The following is an 18,873-nucleotide window of genomic DNA, read 5'->3' as shown; positions in this document are numbered from 1 at the left end:
GAAAAGTTTATTTCATTTGAGAACAACCTTTAAAAAACAAAATGCTTTGTAGTTAACCTATCTAGAAAATTAACTTATCTGGAACTCCTCTTGACCAAACAAAATGGATAAACGAAGAACTGTTCTACCTACAAAGTTATCAGGTGAAGTCACTAAGAGTCAAAGTGGTGGGCTGAATGTTTTACCAACAAAAAGACTAACAGACTAATCTACCACAAAAAGGACAGTGCTACTAACCCTAACCCAGCCACAAGAGAACAGAAAAATGGACTTAAAAAAAAATTTATTCCAATCAGAAATACCAAAAGAAACACGTTAACTCCGAAACATTTAACAGATTTCATTTAAACTCATATAGTCACAAAACTCAAAATATCAAACAAAAACAACCACTTTTAATAATGAAACTTTAAAAAACGAAACACGTAGACTCCTCCACAATTTAGGAGCCATTGAGGCAAGCAAATATTCACGATTAGGCAAAAAGACAGCATTAAAAACTAAAAATCCTCAGATTTAAGGAGAATGCCTATTCAAGTCTTTGATACACATTTATAAGCACGTGAGAAAACAGACTATTTTAAAAGAAACCAAGTCTGAGTGCTTATCCTTTCTTTAAATGTGATCTCCCACCTCGCTTCCATCTTGACTGCATGCCCCTCACACGACAGTACTTCATCTACACTGAACAGTGTTGGTCAACATGATCGGCTTACCGTGAAGCCCTCCAGTACCACCCGTTATCCTCTTATTAAAGGTTTGTACAGCCCTATAACTGACTATCACCACTGTAATCAAGCCAAGGAATTTCAGGTCTCCAAAGATGATTATATATGCACAATTCTGTCTCATTGCACAGTTCGTAATATATAGCAGGTGATTATATAACCAACCATAAAGTACGATGAATATTGACTATTGAGACTAAAGCATCAACTTTGTCTCCAACCACAAATGAAACAAAGACACATACATTTGCCACCATACAGAGGTTGTGTTTACTCTGTAGTACAGTCCTGAGGGCTCATACCACTCTAAGGGTGTTAAGTATAGAATCCATAACATATTTCTGGTGGCATCAGAATGAAGTATAGGAGGCAAGACCAGGAGTGCCCTGCGCTCATGAGCTGTCTGTGCCACAGAAAGGCCACTTTTAAAGCTGTGCAGATAAAAGTTATTCACTCATGTTTGCCTTTTCCAAATTATTACCATACTAGTTCACACTGAAGGCAAAAACAATAGTTAGAATCTCTTCCTTACTAATAACACATTTTGACTTCTTTTAAATTTCAAACAAAGCTGTTGGCTACCATAAATTCTGCTGAGTTTTTTGTCAAATTTAAGAAAATATAGGACAACATAAAACCAACCCTGGTAACGTATTTGCAGTTTGGTCTTCAAAAGCTGTAAAAAGTGTCAAAGAAATCAAAAAATACAATGAGTTAAAACCATTAAAAAATGTTTGTTTTTAAATGCTACATGTTTGAGATAGCAGAAAAGGAAGCATCCTCCTTCAAATTCTCACTTCACTTGTATTTCACAAAAGTGCTTTAGAATTTAGATTTCTATCACCTACAGGGAGTGTATAGGCAAAAGGAAGCCCCGTGGAACTGAAGGCCAGTGGAGTCTACTCCCAGGGTCAGGGTGTGGCCCCAGGCTAACTCACCGGCCACATGCTGAGCACTCAGATATGCCCAGGAGTGCTGGACACACACGTGAGCAAGGGGGTCAGGCACCAGTGCCTTTGCCACTCATTCCTGAAACTCAACCCACTTGAAATCCTGACTCTATTCCATAGGCCTAAGGATGCTACTCTCATTTATTTGGTGTCAAATTCTTGTTTTCTCAAATCCTTACATCTGCACCAGCACAACGCTGTCAGAGCCTTTGTAAAGCTAGTGAGCTTCACGACTGCCTGGCAAATGCGTTGACAGTGCCTCCTAGTCCTTCACAGCTGGGAGGAAGATGTTCCTGTCATTTGACCAGCCACCCTGCATGGAGAGGTAAACATCTTTTTTGGACTATCTGTCCAGAAACTGAGTAAACTACCAATTGGGACCCTGACTTCATTCTGGTCAGCATGTGCACAGAGTAACAGGCAATTACCCAGAATGATGCAAGACTGGTAATAAAACCCATGTGCCCTGCTCCGTGTCAGATGCTGGAAGGTCATCTTCACTACGTAATACTTAAAAGATGTGGATTTTTAAAAGATCGATAAACCACTTTTCTAGGATGTCTTGTATGTTTTATTAGTTATTCAACTGGTGTATGAGTCACTTTGCCTTATTTATCTGGGAAAAAGTACTGAGTTTTTTTCCCCTTCCCCAGAACACTTAGAAACCAGAAAAAAAAATCTGGGGTCCTATTAATAGACTTCCAAAATAAAATTTTATGGAAGCATTTTGTTGTTTTCTTAAAGGGAGTTTCAAGAGAACAGGATACTTGACTATGACATACTACTACTCAAAGGAAAAACTACCAAAACTCCAAAGCTCTTCACTAAGTTGGCAACAATTCAAAGAAGCTGAGCTAAACAGAATTGGATCTGTAATGCAATTACAGGTTTCCCCTGCATTCCTGCGGAACTTTTTGTAAGCCGAAATGGCACAGAATGAGGAAGCAATCACCTTTTCTTGTAAAAGCAAAAATCATCTCCGTATTTCTTTTGGTTAGTGAAAACAGGTACTAATGTAGGTCTTTTGTAAAAGCGAAGTGGCATAAAGGAAACTCTGGAGAAGTGGGGGATACCTGTAATATGAACCTTCTTAATGGGATAAAACACCTTTAACAAAATTTAAGTCTCCACGTTTTTTGGCAACGAAATAGTGAAATTAATATAAAAATATTTTGGGAAGCTTTAAGGTCATATTGAGAAATACAGAGAAAACTTTCTACCCTAGAAAGAAAAATGGGAGATGTCATTAGTTGCTTTAGTCTACCATGTCTAAGAGAAATAATTTGGATAATGACCATCCCAACAGGTGCTTAGTTTCAAAATGAATACAAACAATTTATCATGAAAAACCTACACATAATAAGCTGTTTTTCTTCTCTCTTCTGCTCCTTTTTCCTACCATGTATATGTTTTAAGTTAACAAAAACTACCCTTTGTAACTCCTCCTAAAAGCAGAGAAGAAATGGAGTAATAGAAGTAAGCCTGAGAAATCATGGGACCCTAAGAGCCTTTCCTCTGGCTGGTCATGGCCACTTATGCTTCAATACAGAAGACTTGTGGAAAAAAGTATCATATATCTTGGCTGTTAGTTTCCTTGTCAAAAGCCATCAGATAGACAGCTATTAACCAGGCAATTAGCCTAAAGTTCTCAGATAATGATTAAAAAAAGTACTAACACCGTCCCCCCCAAAACCTTAAATTTTCCTACTGAAACCTTTTATTCTGAATTTGTTGGTGCTTAAGAAAAACAGCTTGGCCCGTAATCCACTGTGCCCTGGACTTATGACACCAACTTGTATTTGGCCAATTAGAAACAAGGCCAAACTGCATTCTTCTTAGGTCTATTCAGTTGATTAATGGCACTTAACTGATTTCTTTCATATAATCTTTAACAAGAACTCGTAAGTCGCATTAATTATGCCCCAAGAGATGAGGGATCGATGGTAATTCAGATGGGCACCTCTGAAAAGATTTGTCAGTTTCCTGTCCCGTTCTAGCCAGATTTTTTGGAAAACCTTAGGGAAAGACTGAAATTCCCCACCAATCTGAGATTGCATGCGAGTTTTTACAACATTAACTGGAAAAAACAAGATCCCCAACATGGCACCCAACAGGCCCCCACAGATAAAATCATTGACCAAATGAGCACTGTGGGTTGTTGCTGTAGGCAGGTACTCCTTGATGGGACCTCGAAGGCCAAAAAAAAGGACATTGCTGAATCCGTTACGGAAAAGAACAGGCACCAAGCCTCGATAATACTCTCTAATTCCATGGCATTTCAGAGCTTTGAAAGCCTGATAAGTGTTTGTAAATTTGTCATGATGCTTGTGGTCTTGAAGCAATGTTTGAACTCTTTCCAATGGAGTGAAAATTGCTTCTGTCGTTCCTGCAAGTACTGCGGCCAGGCTACAGGTTGCAAACTCTGGGGTACTGATATGCTTACGGAGAAGGCAAGATAAATCTTCATACAGACCAAACATAAGTGCCAGTGTAGTCGTCTTCTGCATTAAAGGGGGAAGGATTCCGCGATACAAGTTTCGAAACCCATCCCTCCTCAACTGAAGTACTGCATCCCGGGTTTTGATTCCATACAGCTGTTGCCGAAAGAGGACCTTCTGAATGGGAAATGTGATGGCTATATTGTTGAAAGCCGCACAGCAGCCACACAAGTAATGCTTCATTTCACTAACATTTGCAATATGAGGTGCTATATCTTGCTTTGAAGATGTTAGGATTGGTGGCCTCTTTTCATGAGCTTCTGAATCCATCGTGTTGCTTAAGATCTTCTTCGGGAAGGATTTTTTTAACCTACAAATAATAAAATGATAATAGGTAAACTTTTATATACAGTGCTAAACATATGAAAATTTCCCCTAATCCTTCCTCCAATTTCTGGACTCTATTACATTTTTCCCTTTTAAACTAGATCATTGTTTCTTCAAGTATTTTTGGAGGGCCCTGAGGCCCTTTCAGCAGTCCAGGAGGTCCTCCCCTTTCCAACTACATATCCATGTGAGGCTGGATTTTCTGCATATACTTCAACTAAAACAATTTATCACAACAGAACAAATGCAGAGGTAGATATGAGACTCCACCAACCTTTTAAGTCAGACATTAAACAGACTTACAAAACTGTAAAACATACTTATTAATTTTTTAGGGGGGAAATAATTATTTTTCATGAAAATGTGTTGATTATATTAACAGGTAATGGGTTTATCATTGCTAAAGTGAATTTAAATATTTTAAAATTTTGTTTTTATTTCTAAGACCATGAATATTAATCCATACAAATAAAAGCTCTTTGGGGTCCACAAAAATTTTTTAAGTGTAAAGTGGTCCTGAGACCCAAAAATTTGAGAACCACTGGACTAATTCATATGTAATGCCTACACTACATAATGGTACATGCTATTATCCTTCTGAAACAAAGTCCTCTCGTGAGAAAAAGAAGAGCAAGACATACATTCAGTCATTCTGTTCACTAACACTTACTTAGTATCCACTGTAAACTAGGCCCTCTGCTAAGTGCTAGAGATTCAAAGACAAGGAACTTGCAATCTAACAGAAGGCTCTGCCAAGGTATACAATCACTCCACAGTGTAATTCCTTCTATGATAAATATATACTATGGGAACGCAGGTAAGGGACAGTGAGCATACACTCTGTGAGGTGGAGGCTGGGAGAACAGGGTCAAGGAAGGCCTGCAGGTATATACTAAGCACAATTTTCACATATTTAATTCTCAAAACAACTCCATAAAGTAAACATTATTTTCCCAGTTTTACAAATGGAAAAACCAATACTCATCTTCATCCAAGGTAGTTAGTAACTGGTGGAGCTGGCATCTTGAAATGAAGTCTGCCTCCAGAGTTCATGTTCCTGCTGTCATACCACAGATGGCAATGACTTTGGGAGGATGCCCTGGGACAAAGAGTGGCCATACCAGACCATGCTGAAAAAGATTTGAAGCCTAAATACACAGGCTTAGCCCACTTAGTGGAATGAAGGCAAGGTCCTACCCCTAGAATACATCTGCTTTTTAAAATGGCAAGATCATTCCTTGCCCGTCATCTATAACCTGATTAAAAACAAGCAAAGGACTTAACAGACACTTCTCCAAAGAAGATGTACAAATGGCCAACGGACATATGAAAAGATGCTCAACATCACTTATTATCAGAGAAATGCAAATGAAAACCTCATACCCATTAGGACAGCTACTATTAAAAAAAAAAAAAGAAGAAAATATACAAGTGTTAGTGGGGATGTAAAATGGTGCAACCACTATGGAAAAACAGTATGGCAGTTCTTCAAAAAATTAAAAATAGAACTACCATATGATACCATCACCAATCCCACTTCTGGGTATATACCCAAAAGAATTTATTGTAGGGTCTCCAAGAGATATCTGCACATCCAAGTTCACAGCAGAACTATTCACAAATAGCCAAGAGGTGAAAGCACCCCAAGTGTCCACTGATGAACGAATGGATAAACAAAACATGGTATGTGCGTAGAACAGAATATTATGTGGCCTTAAAAAGGAAGGAAATCCTGTCACATGCTACAACATGGATGAACCCTGAGGACAAGTGAAATAAGCCAGTCATAAAATGGCAAATAGAGTATAATTCCACTTACATGAGGTACCTAAAGTAGTCAAATTCATAGAGATGAATAGTGGTTATTATCAGGGGTTGGGGGAGGTGGGAACAGAGTTATTGTTTAATGGGTATAGTTTCAGTTCTGCAAGATGAAAAATTTCCGGAGATCTGTTTTATAACAATGTAAACATACTTAATGTTACTGAACTTACACTTAAAATTGGTTAAGATGGTAAATCTTATGATTTTTAATTTTTTTTTAATTTATTAATTTTTTTGGGCTGTGTTGGGTCTTCACTGCTGCACGCGGACTTCTCCTAGTTGCAGCGAGCGGGGGCTACTCTTTGTTGTGGTGCGCGGGCTTCTCATTGCGGTGGTTTCTTTTGTCGCAGAGCACGGGCTCTAGGGCAGGCGGGCTTCAGCAGTTGCAGCGCGTGGGATCAGTAGTTGTGCCTCACAGGCTGTAGGGCGCAGTCTCAGTAGTTGTGGTGCATGGGCTTAGTTGCTCCATGGCATGTGGGATCTTCCCAGCCCAGGGCTCGAACCTGTGTCCCCTGCATTGGCAGGTGGACTCCCAACCACTGCACCACCAGGAAAGTCCCTGATTTTTTTTTTTTAACCACAGTTTCAATTATAAATAAATAAGAACAAAATAAGTCAGGTAAAACGATCTAGCTCTTTGACTTATGACAAAAACAAACAAAAAACAAGTTCCTTTTTCCCCACCTCCCCATACACACACGCTGCTGTAAACCGCTAAGCATCAGGACAAAAGGTGTTAAAGAGAAAAGTCATCATGTGAAGGTAGAGCAGAGTGAGGCACATAATCAGAAAGCATCAGTTCTTGAGGAGCTTATATGTGCAGGAGCCACAGACATGTAACATAAAATATGGAACACACATACACGACTCTAATTTTCCTTCTAGAAATATAGCCTAGGGAAATAATTATTAACAAGAGAGGTACACAAAGACTCAATTATAGGACAATTACAACGCTCTTAACAGAAATACGGAGTAAAAATTAAATGTGCAACACTAAGGGACACACTGCATACATGAAGATGTAGCCACCTGATGGGATGTCATATAGGTACTAAAAATAAAGGAGTATTTATATTTAAGGTTCAGTATATTAATTTTGAATTTTTAATGGTGTTAATGAAGTTTCAGATAGCAGCGAGTCCTTTTTATGATCAATAAAGTGTTACAGAAGAAAAAATAAAGAACATTTTTATTGACATGGCACAATCCTGTTTTTATCAATATACATATAGAAAAGCCAAAATAAGTAGTTTACATTTTCTAATTTCATAATAATGCTGTATTTTCCTTTTCTATATTTTTCAAGTTGAATTTGTCTCAATTTACTGTTTTCAAAAGTTGGAGACTGACAAAACTAAGGTCTAATCAGGACAAGGCAAACAGTGACAGAAAGGATGTGACAATGCTCCCAAGTGAACAAAGGCAACTTGCTATACCACTCTGAGGCTGCTTCCAGTTACAATGGGCCAAGGCCACCCACCCTGCACACGGGGGCAGAAGTCAGCTGAAGAGCACCGTGCACCGGGTCCCACTGCTGTTCCGGGGACACAGTGAGCGCTGTACTGTTTTTTGTATTTGCTTCATTCAGACTTACAGGGTAACATTATCAAGAAGACTTGCATTTACTTTTGTTGGGAATTTCTTCTTCTTTGCCTGCTTTTACACTGGCCTCCTCAGTATACTAAGAGATTTTAATTCAACTCCCGTAATGTTCAGAGATTAGAGATAAAAGGACGCTGGCCTCGGGAGATACGACATGCAAACAACTGGACCACAGTGTGGTAAATGCAACCGCAGAAATACACAGAAGGTATAAAGGCCCCACAGAGGAAGGGGTCATTAATTAGCTGTCTGGAGGGAAAGACAGGGGGCTCTGTGACCTCTGGGCAGGGCTCTGAAAGGTGGATAGGACTCCGGAGGTACCTAAGGGTGGGGCACATTTTAGCCAAAGGCAGCACAGGCTAAGGTGTAGGCCCCGTGTCAAAGGAGCAGCAGCATCCCATTCCTGAGGAGGGTGTCTGGCTGGAGGTTAATGTGGGTGCGAGATGGATGGGTGGCAGACGATGATGGAAAAGCAGGCTAGGACCTGCATCACCAGAGACCCTCAGGATGATCCCAAGACCCTGATGCTACTATGTACTATTTTCTTCCTTTCTCACGGGAAGCTAATAGAAACAAATTATTTTCCTTAGGCACGTTACACCTAGATCTGTGTGCCCTCTTCCCAGAAGACAGACTATATTAAGAAGAAAATGTAACATCTGTACACTCTAGTCCAATGCTGCTCTGTTTGTAGTTGGAGCTGGCTTGCTATCACATTTCTATTAGAAAAGATAAACATGCCCTCAGTTGAGAAGAATTATGCCTGGAAACCACTGCAGGCCTGAAATCTGCCATAAGGAAGGTAATAAAAGGGGTCAGGAATCTTCTCCCCACTGTCACCTGGTCACACCTGTAGAACTAGACAGCACCAGAGCCCCAACCTTTCACTGTCCACCCCCAACACCAAGGCAGCCACACTACCCCTGGGCACCAAAACTCTGTGTTCATTTGAATTAACCTCAACTTTGGCAGAGACTAGAGGAGTGGGACTTGTCTCTAAATGCTGCTTAGCACTATCATGATGGGGAATAAAGGGACAGTAAAACTTTCCCCTGACATTCTAAAAATTTGTTCCACTGCAATTTAAATAATCAAAGGAAGGCCCAGCTCAGAGAGAGGAATTATTTCTAACTTTGGCAGGTATTAAAGCAGTTAGATTATGAAGTCACCAATATGCTTCACCAAGAGGCCAGAATCCCTGGAGCTGGGCTGCTCGTAGATCCAATAAAACAACAAATGAATCATTTAAACAGAAATTCACAAAATAAATGTATATTACTTTAGAAGAAGTTACACATTAAATTTACACATTAAAAATACATTTAATAGAGCAGGACTTCCCTGGTGGCGTAGTGATTAAGAATCTGCCTGCCATTCCCTGGTGGCGCAGTGGTTAAGAATCCACCTGCCAATGCAGGAGACACGGGTTTGAGCCCTGGTCCGGGAAGATCTCACATGCTGCGAAGCAACTAAGCATGTGTGCCACAACTACTGAGCCCGTGTGCCTCAACTACCGAAGCCCACGTGCCTAGAGCCGGTGCTCCCAACGAGAAGCCACCACAATGAGAAGCCTGTGCACCACAACGAAGAGTAGCCCCCGCTCGCAGCAACGAGAAAAGCCCTCATGCAGCAACGAAGACCCAACGCAGCCAAAAATAAAATAAAATAAGTAAATTCATATTAAAAAAAAAAAAAAGAATCTGCCTGCCAATGCAGGGGACACAAGTTTGAGCCCTGGTCCAGGAAGATCCCACATGCCACGGAGCAACTAAGCCCGCGCACCTAGAGCCCGTGCTCTGCAACAAGAGAAGCTACCGCAATGAGAAGCCCACAAACCGCAACGAAGAGTAGCCCCCGCTCACTGCAACTAGAGAAAGCCCGTGCGCAGCAGCAAAGACCCAACGCAGCCAAAAATAATTTAAAAAAAAGAAAATGAAATAATGCTATTTGCAGCAACGTGGATGACCCTAGAGATGATCATACTAAGTGAAGCAAGTCAGAAAGAGAAAGACAAATACCATTTGATATTACTTACACGTGGAATCTAAAATATGATACAAATGAACTTGAACTTATCTACCAAACAGAAACAGACACAGACATAGAGAACAGACTTATGGTTGTCAAGGGGAAGTGGGTTGGAAGAGGGATGGAGTGGGTGTTTAGGATTAGCAGATGCAAATTATTATATAGAGAATGGATAAACAAGGTGCTACTCTATGGCACAGGGAACTATATTCAATATCCTGTGATAAACCATAATGAAAAAGAATATGAAAAAGAATGCATATATGTATAACTGAATCACTATGCTGTACAGCAGAAATTAACACAACACTGTAAATCAACCATGCTTCAATAAAATAAACTAAAAAAAGACATTTAAAAAAGATGTATATTTTTTTAAGAGAAAAATAAAATTGTAAATTAATTAAATACACATACATCCTCTCCTCCAGGCTCACTGTCCCAACCCAGGTCCTCTTCACCTCCTGCCTGACTACTGCCAAAGGCTCCTTACTACTAAGTCCGACTCTAGTCACACACTCCATCCCATCCCCACCAACCTAACCATCATTTAAAAAATACACAAAAAGGGCTTCCCTGGTGGCACAGTGGTTGAGAGTCCACCTGCCGATGCAGGGGACACGGGTTCGTGCCCCAGTCTGGGAAGATCCCACATGCTGCGGAACAGCTAGGCCCGTGAGCCATGGCCACTGAGCCTGCATATCCGGAGCCTGTGCTCCACAACGGAAGAGGCCACAACAGTGAGAGGCCCACGTACAGAAAAAAAAAACCCAAAACACACACACACACACACACACACAAAAAGAACACACTACTAAGTGAAAAAGGTGTACAACAATGTGCTTAAAAACCTGCTAACAACAGCAGATATCACAATTGTTTTGAATGGTTACGTAGTATTCTATTGAATGGATATATTTACATGTAATTTACTCTGTCTCCTATTTATGGTCACTGTTTTTGTTTTTTCCTTTTAAACAATGCTGCAATGGGCAACTCTGTACCTATACCTGGTGAACTCTCACAAGTTTATCTGTAGGGTAAATCTTTAGAATGGATGCTGGCTCAAACAGTAATACATTTTTTTTTAATTTAATTTTTAAATTTTTGGCTGCGTTGGGTCTTCGTTGCTGCACGCGGGCTTTCTCTAGTTGCAGCAAGTGGGGGCTACTCTTCATTGCAGTGTGCCGGCTTCTCACTGCAGTGGCTTTTCTTGTGTGGAGCATGGGCTCTAGGCGCGCAGGCTTCACTAGTTGTGGCACGTGGGCTCAGCAGTCGTGCCCCACGGGCTTAGCTGCTCCGCGGCATGTGGGAACTTCCCAGACAGGGCTCGAACCCGTGTCCCCTGCATTGGCAGGAGGATTCTTAACCACTGCGCCACCAGGGAAGCCCAGGAATACATTTTAATTTGATAGCTATGGCCAATTGCCTCCAGAACACTTACTGTGATTTATATTTCCATTAAGTGTATGCCAGTCCCAGTTGCCCTACCATTTCCAGCACCAGGTATTAAACAGTAATTTCTGGGGCTTCCCTGGTGGTACAGTGGTTAAGAATCTGCCTGCAAATGCGGGGGACATGGGTTCGAGCCCTGGTTCAGGAAGATCCCACATGCCACGGAGCAACTAAGCCGTGCGCGCCACAACTACTCAGCCTGCACTCTGGAGCCCGCGAGCCATAACTGCTGAAGCTCGTGCACCTGGAGACGGTGCTCTGCAACAAGAGAAGCCACTGCAGTGAGAGGCCCATGCACCGCAGCGAAGAGTGGCGCCCGCTCACCACCACTGTAGAAAGCCCAGGCGCGGCAATGAAGTCCCAACACAGACAGACAGACAGACAGACAGACATACGTACATACATACAATTCAGCATTTTTCATTTTTATTGACCATTTGAATTTCTTTTAGTACTGTAAAATTTCACATTATCCATTATTTTGTAGGCACTTTGTTTTTTTTTCTTGTTGATTTGGAAAATTTCTTTGTGCACAGAGAGAAACAATCCTAGTTATATTAATCAAGTTGTGGCATATACTTTCCCTACTTTGTATCATTTTTGTGATGCTGAAGTTCCTAATACGGATATGAAATCTATTGATCTTGGCTTCTAGGTTTTGTGTCCTTCATTATTCCAAAATTATAAACAAGTAATCCATGCTTCCTTCTACAACTTCTATGGTTTCATTTACCATCTGTATTTTAATTTCTCTGGAATTACAGTATAAGGAATGAAGCAAAGATAAGAGATTGCCTAGAAACTGACGGATGAGGCTTCTTTTCCTCACTGGTTAGCATCATCTAAATACTCACAAGCATCTGCATTTATGTCTGCACTCCACTCTGTTCCACAACAGCCTTGTATTTCTTCTCTAGGTACAACTGATTTTAACCTACTGTAGCATCAGAATAGATTTCATCAACTAGTAGGGCTTTCCCTTTTACTCTTGTCAGAATCATCAGTTTTCCGGGCTCTTACACTTTTCCTGATAAACTTTAGTGTATTTTTGTCATATTCCTCCCAAAAATCTTGGTATTTTACAGCAGAAGTGACTTTATAAAGTACTGTCACTTTTTCAAAATTGAACCTTAAAAAAAAAATTGTACCTTACTTTACAAGGATGTGATATCTTCCTGTTTACTTGTTTCTTTTCACAAACCTTAGCATTTAAAATTTTTTTCATATAGACCTTGAAAGGTATTTTACCTTTTCAGTCCCTATTATGAAAGGGTTGTTTTCTTCCAATTAATTTTCTAACTGCTTTTTGTCTGCATATGAAAAAGCTACCAATTCCTGTGTATTAAAGTTAGAAGCAGCCCATAGTCCCCTATTTCTCAGTTTTTTGGTGGATTTGCTTGTTTCTACTATATATCACAAATAATTTTGCCTTCTCCTTTACAGTATGCATCTTTCTTTCTTCTTATTGGATTGGCATATACCTCCTGAACATAATTAAATTATGGTAACAGTAAACATCCTTATACTTTGACATCTGTGACAACTCCACAGGGATTAACTGTGAAGCATGACACTGGCTTTTGGTTTGAGGAGGAAGTTCTTGTCATCTGAGTGTTCATAATCCAAGTCCTAGCAGTTTCAAGTTTACAGAGGGAAACAAGTTATCATGACACAAAAATATTCACTGATCAATTGGCCCATATAAAATTTGTTCCCTCTCAAGTAATAATCCCTGTTTGCCATCTATCCCTGACCATCTTTAGGACTGTTCTGCAAACTAGAAGTGGAGCATGTCTTCCCAGTACTATCATATAATTTCATCTGACAAATTACACTATAACTCCCAAAACTTCATTCTGCATTCATTTTAAGAATCAGTATATCTGCAATTATAATTGAAGTTCCTGCCCCCTGTTATTTACTAGGAAATTGTGTTTCCCATTAAAAATGGATTCCATTTTTCTAGTACTAATGGTCAACTGATAATAAGGGTCTCTTAGAATTTCCAAACACAGGAGGGATATACATTGATTCCTGTTTTACTACCACCTCTACCCCTTTCCACTGCCACTAAGTCAGGAATCTATCCTGAACTTTGGTCAGATGCTTTTAGGAAGCTACTAAGAAGATCATATGGATACTGGAAACAGAGCCAGTGTAACATTTAACAGATACAGTTAATTGTCTGGGTTCAAATTCTGGCTCCACTACAAATCTATTGTGTGACCTTCAGCAAGTTACTCAATGTCTCTGTGGCTTAGTTTCCTCGTTTATAAAATAAGAATGTTACCTACCTCATAGGCTGGCCAATTAACTGCATGAATACATGTGAAGCACCCAGGAAAGTAGTCTACAGCACAGCAGGTGGCTCAACAAGGATAAACTATTATTATTGTTCTTTTCTGATGTATTTATTTGGTGTATACGTTAGTGTATTTCTCGCCCTTGCAATATGGAGGTGAATTCTACTTGGCCACAGTGAAATATTCCTTTAATGTATCACTAAATACAGTTTGCTAACATTTTATTTTAAAATTTCACATCACTATTCATAACATACCAAGTTTCCAATTTCAGTACTATCTTCATGTCAAGTTCAGGTGTCAATGTTCCACTGGCTTTGTAAAAGAAATCTGCCATTTTTCCTTCTTTAAGCTTGGTGAACAATTTAAATCTTATAATTATCTTTTTCTTGAAAGTTAAAAGAATTCACCTGAAACGCCATCTGGGACTGGTGTTTTGGGGGATGGTAGCTTTTTGATAACTTCCTCAATTTCTTCCATTGTTAGGTCTGTTAGGTTCTCTCTTCTGGAGTCAACTTTGATAACTGGATTTCCTTTAAAAAAAAAAAAAAAGTCTGGTTTATTTATATAGTCTTATAAAGCACTTGCTGTTTAAAAAAACACTTCTAATCTTGTGTGCCTATATTCCCTTTTTTCTTGAGCAGGGTAGTCAGTTTACCTAATTCACATTCCTATCATCCCAGCAAAGAACCAGTTCTTTTTTTGGGGGGGGGTACACGGGCCTCTCACTGTTGTGGCCTCTCCCGTTGCGGAGCACAGGCTCCAGACACGCAGGCTCAGCAGCCATGACTCATGGGCCCAGCCGCTCCGTGGCATGTGGGATCCTCCCGGGCCAGGGCACGAACCCGCGTCCCCTGCATCTGCAGGCAGATCCTCAACCACTGAGCCACCAGGGAAGCCCAGAACCAGTTCTTAAATTTACCAATTTTACTATTTTTCAGTTTTTAAATTTGTTTTTCCTCTTTATCATCTCATTTCTCCTGCTTCGTCTGGGTTTATTTTCTTCTAATTTATTGAAGGGAAATTTCTTATTTTTATTTATTCTTTGTTTCATAATTTGAGTGTTTAAGGGTATATATTTTGCTTTAAGCAAAACCTTAACTATTACTTTTTAATACATTCCATGGAGCGTTTTGGTCTAATTGGCAGTCACCTTACCATCTGTACCATCTTGTGTTTCTTCACCACAGTGGCTTTGACCTGGAGTGATATGCACCCTTCCCAGACCAAGCCTGTTTAGGCTTCGTACATCACAGCATATCCTTAATTTATGCTCAGGAGAAGAGCATCTTTCTCGTGGCCCACAGGAAAGATCCTGCAGGGATGGACCCTGATATCTGGCAACTAGCCTCCAGTCTTAAAAGGTTTGATGACAAATACACCTTGAGGTTGACCTTCATCAGTGGCAGAACAAAGCAGCAGCAGGCAGCCAAGTTCACCAAGTCCATTGCTAAGTTTTTTGACCACAGTAGGACACTGGTCATGGATGCATACGAGCCTGAAGTATCCAGGCTCCATAACAGTCTCACCCCAGAAAGAAAAATAAAATAGCCACTTCTAAAAGCAGCCATCTTTCTTTCTGCTGGATCATGCTGAAATACAGGGTGAGGGGGAAAGAAACTGAGATCTTAAAATGAAGAAAGAAAGAAATGTTAAAAATGTCCCTGTCTTGGGCTTCCCTGGTGGCGCAGTGGCTGAGAGTCCGCCTGCTGATGCAGGGGACGCAGGTTCGTGCCCCGGTCCGGGAAGATCCCACATGCCGCGGAGCGGCTGGGCCCATGAGCCATGGCCGCTGAGCCTGCGCGTCCAGAGCCTGTGCTCTGCAACGGGAGAGGCCACAACAGTGAGAGGCCCGCGTACCACAAAAAAAAAAAAAAAAAAAATGTCCTTGTTTTGTTCTGAACTTTTAGTCCACCCAGGAAAAATGGTATTTTCCGGCACAGATATGAGAAGCTGTAGCTCTGATACCTAGGTGGGACCTCCCTAACCTGCTGATCCCATTGTTCTGACATGCTTTTCTAGAAAAGCATTTTTCCTAAAAGCTGTATAGACTTCCTCAACACCTGAAGCACTTCATGTAGTATTAGCATCGTGCCAAGGAGCATTTGAAGACTCAATTTTTAAACCTGTTAACCTGTTGCTGACTAATTGTGCTAACTCCCCTTTCAACAGCTGTTTCCCTTAATTCAGATACAACTCCTTATGTATGATAGCTGTCCTTCACACACAGCTTTTGTGGGTATGCATAAATCTGACTTAGGGAGAATTGAAAAAACAAACAAAAAAACCCCCACAGCTTTTTAATTTGTTTAAAACAGACATTCTGTCTGTTACATTTTGTGCTGTTAACCAGTGAAAGGAATCAATGGCATTTTAAGAAAAATTGTTCTATAAATGCTTGAGAAGTTTGCCAGGGTACAAAGTTTGATAATTATTAATCAGTCTTCTACATCCTTACTTATCATTTTAGCTGCCAGACAGGAGTTTAAACTCTTATCAGTACTTTACTTGCCAATCTAAGATTAACCAACATTTAAAAACAACTTAGCATAGAAATACTTTATGTAATGCTTTGCTCTTCTTCAGTTTCAGGACTAAATGTTAAAATCAACAGAAATATCCAGATTTATGTGTTATTATACCATAACACGTTGTGACAATTTATGAATGTAAAAATGTTTCATTTTTACACACTAAACACATAACAATATACTTTAAATTATAAAGTCACTACCTACCAGCTGTTTAACAATATACGTTCCTTGATAATACAAACCAAGTTACTTATACACTTGAACAACAAAATTTTGTCCATGTTCACTTTTAATTTTTACTGGAATGGCACTTGCATTACTTTCCGAAATTTTGCAAATTAAAGCTACTTCAACTAGCTTTGTCATGACTCTTTGGGTCTGTTATTAAACAGATAGAAAACTGTGGCTAACAGAAGTTAGCCAGTCATTTATTGACCGCTGTACTGAACTATTCTAAGAAATTTAAAGAACATTAGTGTACATTTAGGGTCTCAGATTTTTAAAAACAGGCCTGGACATAGGAAAAAGGAATGTAATGAAACCTTTCCAGACTTCACAGATTTAAAGCTTTCTCCCTCATTTTGCCCTACACACCAGGATCGTGTGAATAGGTTCTTAATTTGGCAAGAGGACAAAGGCTAGTATGCACAGTATTCTGTAGCAGTGGACTGTAAAATTTTTCATGTTTATTCTGTGAACACGACTAAGTTTCTTTGCTAAACTTTCCTCTATATTTAAATTCTTTAACATGGAAAATAATTCTTTGCAATTTATTGCAAAATTTATCTACCATAACTTTACATTTTTTTGCTACCTAAAACAACCTATGTCAACATTAGGAAGCAAAGTTAATTAAGCTGACTTTCAAGCAACTCCAAGAGTCAAACTTCTGTAGCATAAGAAAACAGTGTAAAGTCTAAATGCTCACTGTAATTTATAGCCCACGTGGTTAAGACCGAGATGTGATCCATCACAAAGGTCTCTGTGCAAAAACTGGGGAGAAAGCAATTGTAATTCTCAAAGGATGTTAACTCCCACAAGTCAGCAGGTCTGAGTCAGCATTCAGGACAAGATTAAACTGGGTTCCAGTCCTAGATAGGACACTATCTTGCTACTATAAATACAGAGCAAAGTTTACAATTTAAAAATCCATTTCTCTGGGCTTACTTTAATCTACCAAAGGAGAGACCAGACAAGTCCACTCCTCTTACAGGTAACAGCTATGATCTTTCCCCGAGATGCACTCAAGGTGACTCCAGATCCAAAGCGCCAGACCTGTGCTCTGGAACCACTAGCGGACCTGACCGATCCTAGCACCTTTTGATTTTATGGAATCCTTTCGAAACAAGGTCAGAGGAAGCTCAGACTAGCAAGGGCACTACACAGTTATTTAAGGTTTTCTGTTTCACAGCTTGCAGGTAGAGAAACAGAAGGTGGGGATTAAGACCAGACGTGTACAGCTCTAAGGAGCAAAAAAAAAAAAAAAGGGTAAATATTGCTGAGGCATCGACACGCTCCACCTAGATAAGCTTAACACTAAATAATTGGTACAGAGATTTTCAATTAACAACAATGCCCCCCGCATCTCCAAAAAAAGCACTGTACCACCGAGTTTCCCACAACGCGAAGCAACATGGTGTCGCAGAATAACCATTGTCTGGCTGTGTGGCTGAACTTACCGCTCTCCAGGCGTCCATTTCCCCTGTCAGTAGTAAGGGGGAGGGGAGGAGAGTGGCGGACGGGGTCGACCAGGCCCCTTCCGTCCCGGACATTCAACGAAGCCAGGGGTCCCGGTATCCCAGACCTCGAGGGGGCAGGCGCCCTTCCGCGGTCCCAACGCCGCTCTCCCGGGCCGCAGGCAAAGCCCGGCCCCTCCCCGCCCCGCTCTCGATGCGCGCCGGGAGGCACCTTCCTTCCCGGGGCGCGCCCAAATGAACGCACTGCCTCCTCCGCCGGAAAGGCTCGTTCCGGCAGTCGGACGGCGCTCCCGGCCCAGCGAAGCCCGGCAGCGGGCGGCAGAGCTGGGCCCTGCGGCTGCAGGTCCCACCCGGGATGGCGCGCGCGGGAACGGCGGGGCGCACTGGGGGGGCGCACTGCGCGCGCGCGCGCGCATTGGGGGCGGGGGCGAGGGTGAGTCCTCAACGGCAGCGCCAGAGGGCCGTGCAGGCGGCCTCCTCAGACCCTCCTTCGTGCTTCCACTCACTCCACATGCAGGCCGGGGAAGCCCCGTGCTTTCCTCTCGGCCGCTTCCTGTACTCACCCATCGCCGCGGGCGCCCGGCTCCACGCCCGGTAGCGGCCCGCCTGCAGGCTGGCGAGCTCGCGAGCCCGCGAGCCACCGAGCCGGCGCAGGCGCAGACCTTGACCGACCCGAGCTCAGGGCGGAGCGTGACGCGCTCTATGCCGCCGAGCCCGGTCACGTGAGGGAGACGCCACCGCGCCGCCTCTCTCTAAACCCGCGGAGGGTCGAGTGACGCCGGCCAACTCCTGGCAGTGGTTCGGCGCGGCAGGGCAGGTGTAGGGTCACCCATCACACCTGTTTTCAGGCTTTCGGGTTCCACTTGCTGGAAAGCCGTACCTTTGGTGCCGTACGGTGGCCTTGCCGTGCCATAAACAGCCAAC

General features: G+C 41.6%; 1 protein-coding gene across 3 annotated transcripts; it reads right to left on the bottom strand.

Annotated features, from left to right (window-relative positions):
- Positions 1-266: 266 nt before the first annotated feature.
- SLC25A51 (solute carrier family 25 member 51) lies at positions 267-18,654 on the bottom strand. 3 transcript variants are annotated; one of them, XM_024734409.1, is made up of 3 exons: positions 18,513-18,654; positions 14,129-14,251; positions 267-4,486 (listed from the first exon to the last, which is right to left on the bottom strand). In XM_024734409.1, the coding sequence occupies exon 3, from the start codon at positions 4,444-4,446 to the stop codon at positions 3,556-3,558; it is 891 nt and encodes a 296-aa protein (XP_024590177.1). In that variant the 5' UTR covers positions 4,447-4,486; positions 14,129-14,251; positions 18,513-18,654; the 3' UTR covers positions 267-3,555. The 3 variants fall into 3 exon arrangements, with proteins under 3 accessions (XP_024590177.1, XP_024590178.1, XP_024590176.1); XM_024734410.1 differs by lacking the exon at positions 18,513-18,654 and adding an exon at positions 17,932-18,343; XM_024734408.1 differs by lacking the exons at positions 14,129-14,251; positions 18,513-18,654 and adding an exon at positions 13,976-14,078.
- Positions 18,655-18,873: the final 219 nt, after the last annotated feature.

The sequence above is a fragment of the Neophocaena asiaeorientalis genome, unplaced genomic scaffold (genome assembly GCF_003031525.2).
Source record: "Neophocaena asiaeorientalis asiaeorientalis breed wild unplaced genomic scaffold, Neophocaena_asiaeorientalis_V1.1 scaffold192, whole genome shotgun sequence".
In the NCBI taxonomy this organism is placed as follows: domain Eukaryota; kingdom Metazoa; phylum Chordata; class Mammalia; order Artiodactyla; family Phocoenidae; genus Neophocaena; species Neophocaena asiaeorientalis.
Note: the sequence above shows the minus strand (reverse complement) of the source record. Positions and strands in the feature narration are given on the sequence as shown.